The 12,667-nt window shown below is 64.8% G+C and overlaps 1 protein-coding gene across 1 annotated transcript; it reads right to left on the bottom strand.

The window, feature by feature from the left end:
• Positions 1-5,379: 5,379 nt before the first annotated feature.
• Positions 5,380-11,470, bottom strand: TMEM59L (transmembrane protein 59 like; the record flags this gene model as incomplete). The annotated part of the gene is made up of 8 exons (XM_084302642.1): positions 5,380-6,765; positions 6,991-7,108; positions 7,240-7,348; positions 7,666-7,765; positions 7,861-8,007; positions 9,049-9,143; positions 9,458-9,563; positions 11,282-11,470. 8 exons carry the CDS (start codon positions 11,468-11,470, stop codon positions 6,607-6,609), a joined length of 1,023 nt encoding a protein of 340 aa, XP_084158768.1. The 3' UTR covers positions 5,380-6,606.
• Between the last annotated feature and the right edge of the window lie 1,197 nt (positions 11,471-12,667).

Below are 12,667 nucleotides of genomic sequence, written 5' to 3'. Positions count from 1 at the left end.
TCCTTCTGCTCCTGCTGCTGCATGGTGAGGCCGTGGAGTCCAGCGCCCACCACTCCACATCGCTCTGTGCTCTTTGCTGCTGAAAAGCAGCTCGGCTGGGGCTTCGGGGATTTCTTCTCCTGCCTCTCCTTACCAAGCCCTGGCGCTTATCCTGCTCCCTCCACCACCAGCTCTGCTCCATTCGATACTTCCCACTTTCTCCAGGGGCCACTTTCCATAGCTTTAGCCCCACAGCACACCCCCTTCTTTACAAGGTTTACGCTCTATGCTTTCCCTCTTTATTTTTTAGGTTCGTCTCTATATTTTCAAGTGCTTACATTTCAGTCCAAGATGTGCGCAGCAATAAAGCAGCCCCGCTGCCATCCAGCCTGGCCGCGCTGCGGAGCTCTGCGTCCCTCGCAGCCGGGCGGCTTGTCGGATGGGAGCTGCGAACGTTACACCTCTGCTTCCCCGGCAGGAAAACCCAGGCTGTGCCGCATGCTGTAAATGCCTTTCACATGTTCCCCAGATCCCAGTTAAATTGAACCCCAGAAGGTCTCCCAAAGCATGAAAAATGCATTTATAAGACTCTGGAAGGAAGATGTATTCCATAACTGCTCTGGTGACCAGGCGTGCTGACTTGTGTCATGTGGAGAAGGAACCAAAAGGGGGGTATTTCTTGTTATTTCATACTGCTGATGGGATTTTATCTCTCACAGCAGATCCAGGAACTTTCTAGTTACCATTATTGTTTGATTTTATGGGCCATTTGATATTTATTTTTATTTCTATTCATTATTTGTTGAGTGCACTTAGCCCCTTCCCCAAGGAGCCTGCCTTATATCTAAGGTGATTTTTATGACCAGTGTTAGCACAGCATCTGAGTAACTCGCACAACTTTAATATATTTATCCTGCACACACAGTATATCAAGGCAGCCCTGGTTTTCCTACTGTGGAGAGCGGTGATCTCCCTGTAAAATCATAAGTCTGACTTACTGGGCTAAAAAAATATATTAAAAAAAAAAGAAAGAATCAGCCCCCAAACTATTTACATTCCTTGTCTTTCTGACATTCATTTTAAGTCATGAGGATGTATTTGAGTCATATTTTCACTGTTTTCCCCCCTACAAAACATGAAGTCTAGCAATGTACCTTTTTAATGCAAGCCAAGCTCTCGCTTATCCCACGACTCCCACAGCTGGGGCTTTAAAATCTGCATCCAGCACTGTGAGACTAATGACAAAATCATGAGCTGGCAGCTCTGCCTTTTCCTCCGACCTCTCCGTTTCATCCTGCAAGTGCTCAGAAGCAGGAATTCCTCGCAGCGCTATCGGTCCACGCACTTTGCCTTGGGTGGAGGCGGCGGACAGCTGGCCGCCACGAGCTTTTTTTTTTCCCAATTCTTGCTAGATTTTCCCCAGCACAAGGAAGCCTCTGGGGTCCTTTCCATGCTGTTGTTGCGGAGGAGCCAGCGGGTGACCTCCCTCTCACTCCCTGCCTCCGCACAGCGCCGGCACCCAACGCAGCTCCATCTCCTGCCTGCACGGAGGGTGCTGGCGGACATTTTCAGTGCCCGTGCTCCTGGCTGGTTTTATTCCCTCCCCATTCCCCGTAGGCTGCTCTGTGCTAATCCCCGTGTAATCCCAGCAAGCGCGTGAGCCCGGGGAGGCACGCGGGCTGGGGTGTGCCTGCATGTGCTGGCGGAGCCCGGGGCTGTTCCTTCCCCCTCCTTATATTTTGCCCCCCTTTAGGACACCCTGCCTGCCTCTCCCCACCATCAGGCTCAGACACGGAGATGTTTTAGCTCCCTGAGATGTTACCGGGCTCTCCTGGGAGGTTGTGGGATGCTCTCTCCTTCCCCACTTGCAACGCTCCTGAGTTCTCACCCCCTGCTGCCCCTCCTGCAGGTCCCCCAGCTCCCACCACAGAGCTGAACTGGTACAGCACGGGGCTCTGGTGCAACGCACTGGCCAAGCAGCATCCTTCAGGGATGGAAATCACCTGGATCTCTGGGCTCCCACCCTGTGCATCTCATCCAGTGCATACGTAGGTGTAGATATTGCTGTGCCCTGCACTGAAGAGCAAGCTGGAAGAGCAGGCACAAGCAGAAAGCCAACAGCAGCGCCGTGTGCTTGCAGGAAGGCTGAACTGCTCGTTGCCTGAGGCTCGGGCTCCTTCAAGTCCCACGCACGCAGCACCCACAGCGTTTGGCACCGTTGGCCGTCCCCAAAACCATTTGGCATTGGCTCCAGCACCCAGCCTCGCCGCGAGGCCGCGAGGCAGCGAAGCGCAGAGCGCACACGTGTCGTCCCGTTGCAAGCAGTGGGATTTCTCCAACGCCTGCCGGCGAGCAGGTGCTGCGGGGAGCCCGATTCCCACCCGCCCGGCCAAACCGCAACCATACATCCGCGCTCTCCCTGACCAGCTTGGCTGCGCTCCTCACCTGGCAAAAGAACACACGGCAGTGAAAATAAACACGGAGGGAAAGCGAAGCCCCTCGCGGCCCGAACGCATGCGGTCTGCGTTCCAAGAAGTAATGAAGCCCAGGGAATGGAAAATGCATGTCACTTGGCGGCGGGCTGGATGCACGCAGGCGCTCCGTGCCGGCTGCGGAGAGGGTGCTCCGGCCAGCGGCACCGCGCCGAACCCTGCCATTTGAAGACGGAGAAGAATTTGGCTTCGTCAACCCCTCCTTTTTCCCCCCAAGTGGTCCCTTGAGCCGGGCTGGAATGTGCGTGGTAGGGACAGAACCAATCCCATTAGCACCAGGAGATTGTTTTTCGTGCAGTTTTCTTGTTGCTGAATCACCCGCTGCCCCGTTCCCTTTGGGTAGGTCACGGGAAGGAGGACGGGGAAGGGGAACCCACGGGCGTGTTTTCGCTGGGCGCTCCGGGTGCTGATGTTCTGGGGCAGCCTCGTGCTAAGAGGAGCTGGAGCAGCGAGGAAACGGCCCTTCCCCAGCTGAGAGGCTCTTTATCCATTATCTTCACAAACCCTGCTCTGCGAGGGCCCCAAACCATCGCGCCACATAATTGTGGGTTCTTATCAGAGACCTCCAAGGAGAAATCTTGCGTGGTTTCCTTGTGCTCAGCACCATCTCCCCGGACCCTGCCCTTCTGGTGGGAAGGCGCGATGGGGAACAGCAGACACAGACCCAGCCAAACCAGCACAGCCTCTGCTACAAACCAGAAGAATCGATGAGGAAATTGGGAGGGGTACAAAGCGGGGAATTCTCAGGGTCCGTCCCCACCCCGCTGTCCCATCCCTGGGCTTTCTGCCCCACACGACACAGCAGAGAGCAACAGGGGAGGGAAATCCGTGCCGGGCAATGCTTTGGGGTCCACGAGGAGGTCCTGGGGGGCTGCTCGTTGGCCTCCCCCAGTTTTTGGAGGCTGCTTCTCGTCGCAGCGTGGCTGACAGTCCCCACCTACCGGCCTGTGGCTCCTTTCTGACCCAGGGCTGGACGCGTGGGCGCACGGATGCTGGCGGCGAGGACGTGGCCCAGCACAGCTCCCCGTGCCCCCCGTGGGTCGGAGGGTGCAGTCCTGCTCCTCTTCCCCATCTCCTCTTCGCTCACGGGGCCACACACCGCGAATTTTTTTTTTTTGATTTTTTTTTTTTTTTTTTTGCTTTCCCCGTGAAAAACCACAACAGGGAGCGAGAAGGAAAAAGGCGTCGGATGGAAAATGCCCTGGCTGCCTGCTGGGGGGAGTGGAACCAGCTAATTTCATGCGTCTCCTCCTCGCCAGAGTGGGGTCCCTCCTCACCTGCTCCTGGGCACGGTTTCCTGCACCCCGAGCCAGCAGCGAGGAATCTGATCCAGTTTAAAGGAGAGGAGCTTGTCCGCGGCTCGGAGCCCGGCTCCTGTCCCAGGAGGGACCCGCTCGGAGCCGGGGCAGGGTTTGCCAGCTGTCTGCTCCGATCTCGCCCCCCGCCACCTCCCTCGGCACCGAACGGTGGCGGGGGGCACTCAGAGCCCTGCACAGGCTGTAACAGGGCTCAGCGCTGATGTCCTGGGCTCCACAGGGAAAATGTGGGTGGAAATCCCCCCCCAGAAAGCCACTTGGGGGGCACTCAAGCGATGGAGGGGGGCTCCTGTCTTGGGGTCACCTACTTGTGGCTGCTCAGTGCTGGACTCCAACCTTCAGCACCCCAGGGGGCAGGAAATGCTGCCCCTTCCCATCTGCTGAGCTATCTGAGCCCGGGGAGAGCTCAGCATCGCCCACCAGCACCCAGCATCGCCGGGGGGACACCACCACCCCCAATTTAGGGCCATGCAGGGGCTGTGCCATGGCAGCAGCAGCTGCTGGCTTCCACCCAGGGCTGCCACTACACTGCACACTCCGCATCCCCCAGGGGCAGCCTTCTTTGGCTGCGACGTGCACCAAGCACCCCAGCACCCAGCTGCCGCTCCCCGGGGCCGGGCAGGCACCTCGCCGGCACCGGCGCCACGTCCCGGGGACGAGGAGCAGCCGAGCAAAGCGCCAGCCCCGGCTCCTCGGGGGCCCCCGCGCCACCGCTGGCTCCGAGGACGGGACCCCGCTGAGCTCCTGAAGTGCTAAGAACGAGCCTCCGGGCCCTCGCCTGAGCTTCGTGTCGTGCTTGGCACGGCGAGAGCTCGGCGGCAGCGTGGACGCGGGCGCCCCGCCAGGAAAAACACACGGCAAGGGGGCAAGGTGCGGGCGCGCACACCCGCACGTCCCGGCCCTCGAGCTGGGTGCAGTGCAGTGACAGGCGTTGTGCACAGCCCCCTCGGCACCTTGCCATCTCTAAATGGTCATCCTTCTCTAAATTGGGTGTCTTTGGGGGTTTTTAAGTGTGAAAAGTCCTTTTCCCACGTCCTGCCTTTGTATTTATGCACGGCACGGGGTCACCAACCCTCTCCCCCAGGAACACCACCCTGCTATTGCACCAAGTTGGATTCATCAGCAATTTTCTCCTTGCCCAGCTTGCAAAGGCACACACCAGGCTGGGAAAGGTCCTGCACCCCACTGCCAGCCCCACGCGGGGGCTCAGCCCCCCTCCCCACAAAGCCGCCGACTCCCCGGGTCTGGTACAAACCTTTTATTTCCCCTCCCGCACCGCCCAGCCGGACCCAGGCTCCGCAGGCAGCTTGGGGCCGGGTTTGCTCCTTGGAACCCAAACCGATGCGGGATGGGTGCTCCCCGGCCACGGTTTAACCCCCCCCCCAGGACCTTGCACGGAGGGGGGAGCCACGTGGCTGAGACAACGACACGGACTGCACCGAGCTTGACACTGAGCTGAGCTGCCACAAAGCGACACCGAGAAGTGTACCCCAAAAACGGACACGAGCCCCCCCCCCCCCCCCCCAACCCGCAGCGCCTCCCCCCAACCCACCCCCCCCCCCCAAACCCAGCTATGTTGCACGTGTGATATGGAGCAGCACAAAACCGGCGGGGGCCGGGGCCAAGAGCCTCCCCTGCCCCGCGACGACACACAGCGCGGCCCCCCCCAAAAAGTGGGAAGAGCGTAAAAACCGAGGGGCGGGGGGGCAGGGGTAATAAGTTAACCTGTACACGTGTGTTAGGTGGCTACAGGGGGACTGCCACCGCCGGGCTGTCCCCAGGGGTGTCCCCACGGGGTGCCAGGGGCTGAGGGACCACGAAATCAAACCACGAAACGACGCAGGAGGTGATGGAGAAGGGTGGGATGTGGGGGGATGCCCCTGCTCTGAGCTGCACCGGGGCGAGCCCTGAGGGGCTCCGCTTGGCCAGGGGGTCCCAGGGCTGGTCCTTGGGACCCTTCTAGGGGGTCCTCGCCCCTTCTAGGGACCCGGAGCTGGTGCCACTCGGGGGGCTGAGCCTCTCTGGGATGCGGGCAGAGATGCTGAGCCCCGGATGGAGACGTCCCAGCACATCCCAGCACCTCTGCCCGTGCTCGGATGCGCCCCAGGAGCACGGGGCAGGGAAATGCCACCGCGTCCCCCGCTCGGTCCCACCAGCACCAGATAACCCCCGAGGCCTCGGGGAGCAGGGAGGGGAAGGATCCATCCCGGGGCCCCTCGGCAGCTCCTGCGAGGGGCCTGGCTGGGTCCTCGCGTGGGCACGGAGTTCGGCCAGATCCGCCGCTCTCTCCGGCTGCCAACGCCAAATCCATTCGCCACGTTTCGGCTCCCCGAGGCAATCGGCTCCGGCCGGCGGAAGGGAGTTCCCAGGGCCGGAGCCGGCGCCTTGGAGGCTCAGCCCAAGGTGGGAGGCCGGGGATGTGCCGAGCCAAAGCCCCGAGAGCTGCAGACGTTGCTCCATCCCCCACCGCAGCCGGCTCCCTCCTGCCCAGCGCTGGACCCATGCCCGGAGGTCTGGGGGGCCCCGGGGGGCTCTGCTCCGGAGCAGACGGGCTCCCCCCGGCCTCCCCACGCTGGCAGCCCTCTTTTAGCTCCGGGAAGCAGGAGCCCACCACGCAGCAACGTTAACGGAGGAGGAAAAGCCCCAGGCTGGCCCTAGGGGTGACGGTGGCATCCAGCCAGGACCCCCCCCACACCCACCACGGAGGCAGAGCCCACGGGGAGCTGGGGACACGGGGGAGAAGAGCAGGACCTGGGGACACCGGCGTGGGGACGGTGACAGCGAGGTGGCAGGGAGGTGATGGGGAAGGGGCAGGAGAGCTACAGGACGGTTTTGTCCAGGTCGACCTTGAGGGGCAGCGGCCCCGCGTCCTCGCCGTGCGCGGGGCACAGGGTGACGGCGATGACGGGCGGCAGGGGGAAGGCGCCGGGGCCGTCCAGGTCCTCCAGGAACTCCTTGTCCCCGTTGATGCTCAGAGGCTGCAAGAGAGGCAGAGGGGACCGTGCAACCCCGGAGCAGGGCACGGGACCCCCCCCCGGTCCCCGGTGTGGGGACACAAGGAGCAGCCCGGCCGCGACGGTGAGCCCATGTGGGGACTGGGATGGCCACGGCTCAGCACCCAGATATAACCGGGGGGGGGGGGACACGGGGTGGTGGGGACCCCAAAGGGACCCCCCGCTGACTCAACACCGCTCGCCCCGTACCTGGGTCTTGACGTGCTGCTCGGGGGCCGTCACCAAGCTGGCGCAGCTCAGCCACAGCATCACCACGATGGAGAGGAAGAGGCAGGCGGCCAGGATCCAGCGAGGAAGGCCCGAGCGCCTGTAACACCCCGCCACCCCCCGCCAAAGAAACAGGGCCGGTTTATGGCAGGGCTCTGGGTACGGCAAGGGGGTGGCCGGCCCGGTGCAGCCCCCCCCCCCCCGTGCCCCCCGCAGCCCCGCGGCACCTACTTGGCCATGCAGCCCAGGAAATCGTGCTCCGGCTGCGGGGTGTCCGCGGGCTTGGTTTTGCCCCGCGGCTCCTTCCCGGGGGGGTGCTTCTCCTCCTTCTGCCGGGGGCCTGGTAGGGAAAAGGGTGATGCTGAGCCCGGGCACCCGCTGCAATTTGGGTGCAGGGGTGCTGGAGGCGTCTCTCCCCCCAGGGATCCTCTGCTGGGGGGCGCAGAAGCCCCCGGAGGCTCCTTGCAGAGGGTGCCAAGCACGGTCCCACCCCCTTCACCCCCCCCCAGCATGGGTGCAGGGGGTGGGAAGCGGATCAGAGCTGAGAATCGGGGGATTTGTTCCGCTCTGGAGAAATCGGATGGGAGCCAGGAGGGCTCAGAAGCTCCCGACCACCCCCCCCTCCCACCAACAGCCCGGTCCCCCCCCCTCCTGCACCTGCGTGGGGCTGCGGGACGTGGGGGCTGGCCCCCGGTCCCGGCCGCTCCGGCTGGGTCATCTGCACCTCGGGCAGTGGGAACTCCAGCTGGGGCTGGGACTGCAGCGAGGGAAAAAGGAGAACGTGGTCGGCGAGGGGGTCCCCAGCCCGCTCAGCACCCAGCGGAGAGCGGCCGCGGGTCCCCCCCCCCCGACCTGGAACACCACCACTTTGCCATCGTCCGCCTGCAGGTAGAAGGTCCAGGTGGAGGAGATGAAGCTCTGGGCAGAGCTGACGATGTCGTTGCAGAAGGTGGAGACCAAATCCAGCACGGAGAACGGCGGCGCCTTCACCTCGGGGCTCTGCAAAGCAGCGGGGACAGCGCGTCGCCGGCGTCCCCCGGCCACCCACCCCAGCAGACAACGTCCCACGAGGAGGACGTGGCCGGATTGAGCCCGGTGCTCATCATCTCCAAGCCTCATTTTCCACCACCACGCAGCTCCAAAGCGAGCTAAGGGCTCCTCGAGGGGCAGCCACCTGCGCGCGCACCCGGCCGGGGCCAGCGCCCGCGGTGTCCCCCAGCCCGCGGTCCCCAGGGCTGTCACCCGGCCCCGCGCTCGCAGCGGCGCCTTAAACAATAGGAGAGCAGCGGCCGAGATGCCGAGGGCGTTTCTCTCCTGGCAGCAGCCCCGTGCCCTGGATTCTTGGCCGTCTCGGCGGTTTGTTATTTTTAAAGCATCCCTGCTGGAATCCGCTTGGCTGCTCCCTGCCACTGGCTTCGAACATTTTCCGACAGCCCCTTGCACGGTCAAACCAGCAAACAGGAAATAAATAGGTCAGATTCTGTATCTAATTATTATGCTAAATCTGCTTTGCCTGCTCGTCTGGGAACCCAAAGGAAAAAAGGCTTTGGGCGGGCGAAGGGGGGGGGGGCGGCACATTTGGGGCTGGGGGACAGCGCAGGCGTTTGTCCCCGATGCTTGTCCCCAACCCCGGGGCTGAGGCTCTTAGAAAAGGGCCCAAACGTGGCTGGGGAAGGAGCCCCGTGCCTTACCCCTGCCTTCCACGGCACAAAATCATCTCAGTCTGCATGTGTACGGAGCCAAGAGCTTCTACCTTGGGCCAAAGTCTAATTTAATTAATTGGGCAAAAGCTGGATTAATTAAACGTAGGAGGGAAAGCATTGCTAATTGCCGGGACGGATAAAGGATCAAAACTGGGGGAATTCACAATACCTGGCCAAAACCTCCCAGCTGGGGAGCTCAGCGGAATCGCCCCGTCCCAAACCAACGCCTGCTGGAGCCCAATTAACCGCAGCACTAATTAAGCGGCACCGTGGGCCCAGCGGGGACAGGCTGGGTGGGAAGGGGCGGGCTGGGGGCTCCCGATCTCCCCCTCCTCACCTTGTCCATCCTGCTCTCCACCTCTGGCAGCTGCTTGCGGCACCCGGTCCTGCAGCCGAAGCGCTCCTGCGCGTTGCTGTAGGCTTCGGCGCACGCTGCCGGGAGGATTGGGGGCGCTCAGGACGGAGCCAGGCTGCTGGGTCCGAGCTCCACGTCACCCCCAAATCCCACCAGCAGCACCCCAAGCCCCGGCTCCATCACCAAGTTGTCCCTTCCCCCAAAAAAAAACAAAAAACGGGGAAACCGGCACCGTTCCCACCCTCCCCGGGGGGATGTGCAGGATGCGGCCCCCGGGGCGCAGGGGAGGCAGGGAGGGTGGAAGGCACCGGGGAGGTGACAGCGGTGAGTGGAGGAGCCCCTTTTGGGCGGTGTTTGGGGAGCGGGGGCCGCCGGGCCGCCGGCTGCTCACCTGCTTCACACTCGGCTCTGGTTGTGTTGAGCGCCGCGCTCGCATCCACGAAGTGACAGATGGAGAACAGCCGGCAGCCCCGGTAACAGGCGTTGAGAACAGCATCCTGGAGGGAGGAGGAGGACGGCGCGGAGCTGGCACCGAGCTCAGCCCGGGGGCTGCGCCCGACCCCCCGGCACGGCCCCCCCCTGGCACCGCAGGGCCCCGTAGGGGATGGGGGCCACGGGGGCCATGCGTTGGGGTCAGCACCGCCGTGGGTGCGCGCACAATGCGGGGTGCTGGTGGCACCGGGGGGGGCAGAGCTGCTACCACAGCAGGGTGGGCATCCCACGGGAGGTCTGCAGGCGGCCTCGTCCCCGGTGAGGACGTGGTAGGACCCCGATCTCTGCTGGGCATCCCCTGTCCCTGTGCATGGCAGGGAAAAGGGGGGGGTGCTGGAGGGAGTTGGGGTACATGGGGGGTGCGTTGTGGCTGTGCGTGCATGGGGGGTGTGTGCATGGGGGGTGTGTGCATGGGGGTTTGCACATCCATGGGGGCCTGGGAGCCTGCACCATGGGGGGGGTCCCCGTGTGCATCTCCCCACAGGCTGGGGGTTATTGGGGGGTGTCTGTGCACCCGCAGGCAGTGCCAGGAGCTGCCCCCCCTTTGCCTCCAGCACCCAACAAGCCCAGCTGGGGGGACATCTCCATACCCAACCCCAGGCAGCGGGGGCTGTGCAGGCTCCTGCCAAGGCACCGGCCTGGATACGGCCCTGCCACGGGTGGCCCCCAACCCTGCTCCCCTGCAGCAGGGCCAGGACCCATCCCAGCCCTTTTTTTTCCTCCCTGTTGCTGGCATTACAAAGAGACACAGCCGCATCGGGCCCGTCGCTTGGATTGCATCCCCTGCGTGGCCCCATCAGCGGCCGGTCCCCAGCACGGTGCCACGAGCAGGGCTCTGATCCGGGGCTTTCCGTGATGCTCCGGGTCCATTGAGCAGCGCTCGCCTTCCTCTGAATCCCCAGGTCAATGCTGGCCCCCCCCAGCATCACCTGCTTGCCCCCCACCCCATCCCAACTGGCCCCATCCCCACTGGCCCCCGACCACCTCAGCTGGGGGTGGCTCTGCCCTGGGGCCTCACCAGTGCTGGATGCAGGGGGGGGGCTGGAGGGGGGCTCACTGGGGCACCCCAAACCCAGGGGGGGTGGGACGGACCCCTGGGGCACCCCAGATCTGGGGAGGGGGGCACCGCTGTGGGCATCCCAAGCTGCCCCCCTCACCGGGGGCACCCCAAACCCGGGCAGGGGCTGCCAGTGGGGGTCACCGGGGGCACCCCGAACCCCCAGCGGGGCTCAGTGCAGCGTGGCCCCCCCGAGGCCCCCGGGTCCCTGCGGGATGGCGATGCCCGGTGCTCCCGGTACCGTCCCCCTCGGTGCTCCCGGTGCCCCCTCCGGTGCTCCCCGCGGTGCTCCTGATGCCCTCGATGCTCCCCCCCCCTGTGCTCCCAGTGCTCCCAGTGCCATCCTCTGCTTCTCCCGGTGCTCCCCCCGCTTATCCCGGTGCACCCCCAGTGCTCCCAGTGCTCCCCCCGGTTCTCCCGGTGCCATCTCCCGGTTCTCCCGGTGCTCCCCCCAGTTCTCCCAGTGCTCCCCCCGGTGCCCACGGTTCCACCCCCGGCTTCTCCCGGTGCTCCCCCCGCTTCTCCCGATTCCACCCCCAAATTCTCCCATTTCTCCCCCCGCTTCTCCCGTTGCCCCTCCCCGCCGCTTCCCCCCCCCCGGCTTCTCCCCCGCTTCCCCCAAGCTGCTCCCGGTGCCCGCCGCCCCCCCCCCCCTCCCCAACTCACGGCGGCGGCCCGGTGCTGCAGGCTGCGGCCGCACTGCCGGTGGCAAGCTCCGGTGTCCCCGAGCTGGGGCGAGAACGGATCGGTGGCGGCGGCGGCGACGGCGGCGGAGGCGGCGGAGGAGGCGGCGGCGGCGGCCAGGACCAAAGCGAGAACGAGAAACGGGGGGGCCCGGGGGCCCGGGGAGGCCATGGCAGGCAGGGAGCGGAGCGCAGCCACCGGCACCGCCACCGCCACCGCCGCCGCCGCCGCCGGTGCCGGCCCCGCCGTGACGCGCCCGTGCGCCGGGAGGGGGCGGCGGGGAGAAAGCCGCGGGCAGGGGGGGGGGGAGCCGCCGCAGCCTGCCGCAGCTCCGGCGGCACCGGAGCGTCCCCCCCCACAAGAAAAAAAATAAAAAGAAATAATAAAAATAAAAAAAACGAGTCCTGAGGGAAAGGGAAAAGGGGTACCGGGGGGTGCGCGGGGATGCGGGGATGTGGGGATGCGGGGGGACCGGGGGATGCTCGGGCACCGGAGGTGAAGGGGGACAAGGGGGGGATAGGAGGGTGCAGGGGGGGTGCTGGAGGGTGCTGAGGTACTGAGGGGGTGGAGGGGGACAGGGGGATGGAGGGGGACACGGGGATGCAAGGGGGCAGGGGGATGGGGACAGGGGGATGCTGAGGCACCGGGGGATGCAGCAGGACGGGGGGTGTAGGGGATGCAGGGGGAGGGGGGGATTGGGGGATGCAGGGGGACAAGGGGGGGTCAGGGGGATGCTCAGGCACCAGGGGTGCAGCAGGATGGGGGATGCAGGGGACAGGGGGATGGATGGATGGGCACTGGGGGTGCAAGGGGGAGGAGAAAGCACGGGGGGGGCTGGAGGGGGTCCAGAGGGACACAGGAGGACCGAGAGATGCGGGGACACCGGGGGGGATGCGCAGGGACCAGGAGGTGCAGGGGGGGACACCGGGGATGCAGGGGGACCAGGGAACGTGGGGCTGCAGATGCAGAGGGATGCAGGACCAGGGGATGCAGCAGCACTGGGGGACGCAGAGGAACTGGGGGGGACACTGGGGGGGCACCCAGAGACTGGGGACCACTGGTGCTGGTGGCACAGAAGGACAGGGGCGCAGAGGGGCTGGGCTGTGCCACCCCCAGGCCAACATCCCCCAAATTTCGGCTCTCAGCCGAGCCCCCACGGAGGCCAGGTGCCGACGGGGCCCCTTTCCGACGAGGGCACGCTGCCGGGGGCTCCCCCCGACACCCCAGATTTACAGCTTTTATTTCCCAGGGTTTAGGAGACATCAAAGGCACGGGGCCGGCCTCGCGCCCGCTGCCGCTGCGCTGCCCATTAGCCTTATTTATGGCAGCACCCCGAAGCAGGAGGAGGAGGAGGAGGAAGAGGAGGGG

This window comes from Netta rufina, assembly GCF_964035555.1.
Source record: "Netta rufina genome assembly, chromosome: 28".
Taxonomy (NCBI): domain Eukaryota; kingdom Metazoa; phylum Chordata; class Aves; order Anseriformes; family Anatidae; genus Netta; species Netta rufina.
The sequence above is the reverse complement of the archived record's forward strand: the minus strand, read 5'-3'. Positions and strand labels throughout refer to the sequence as shown.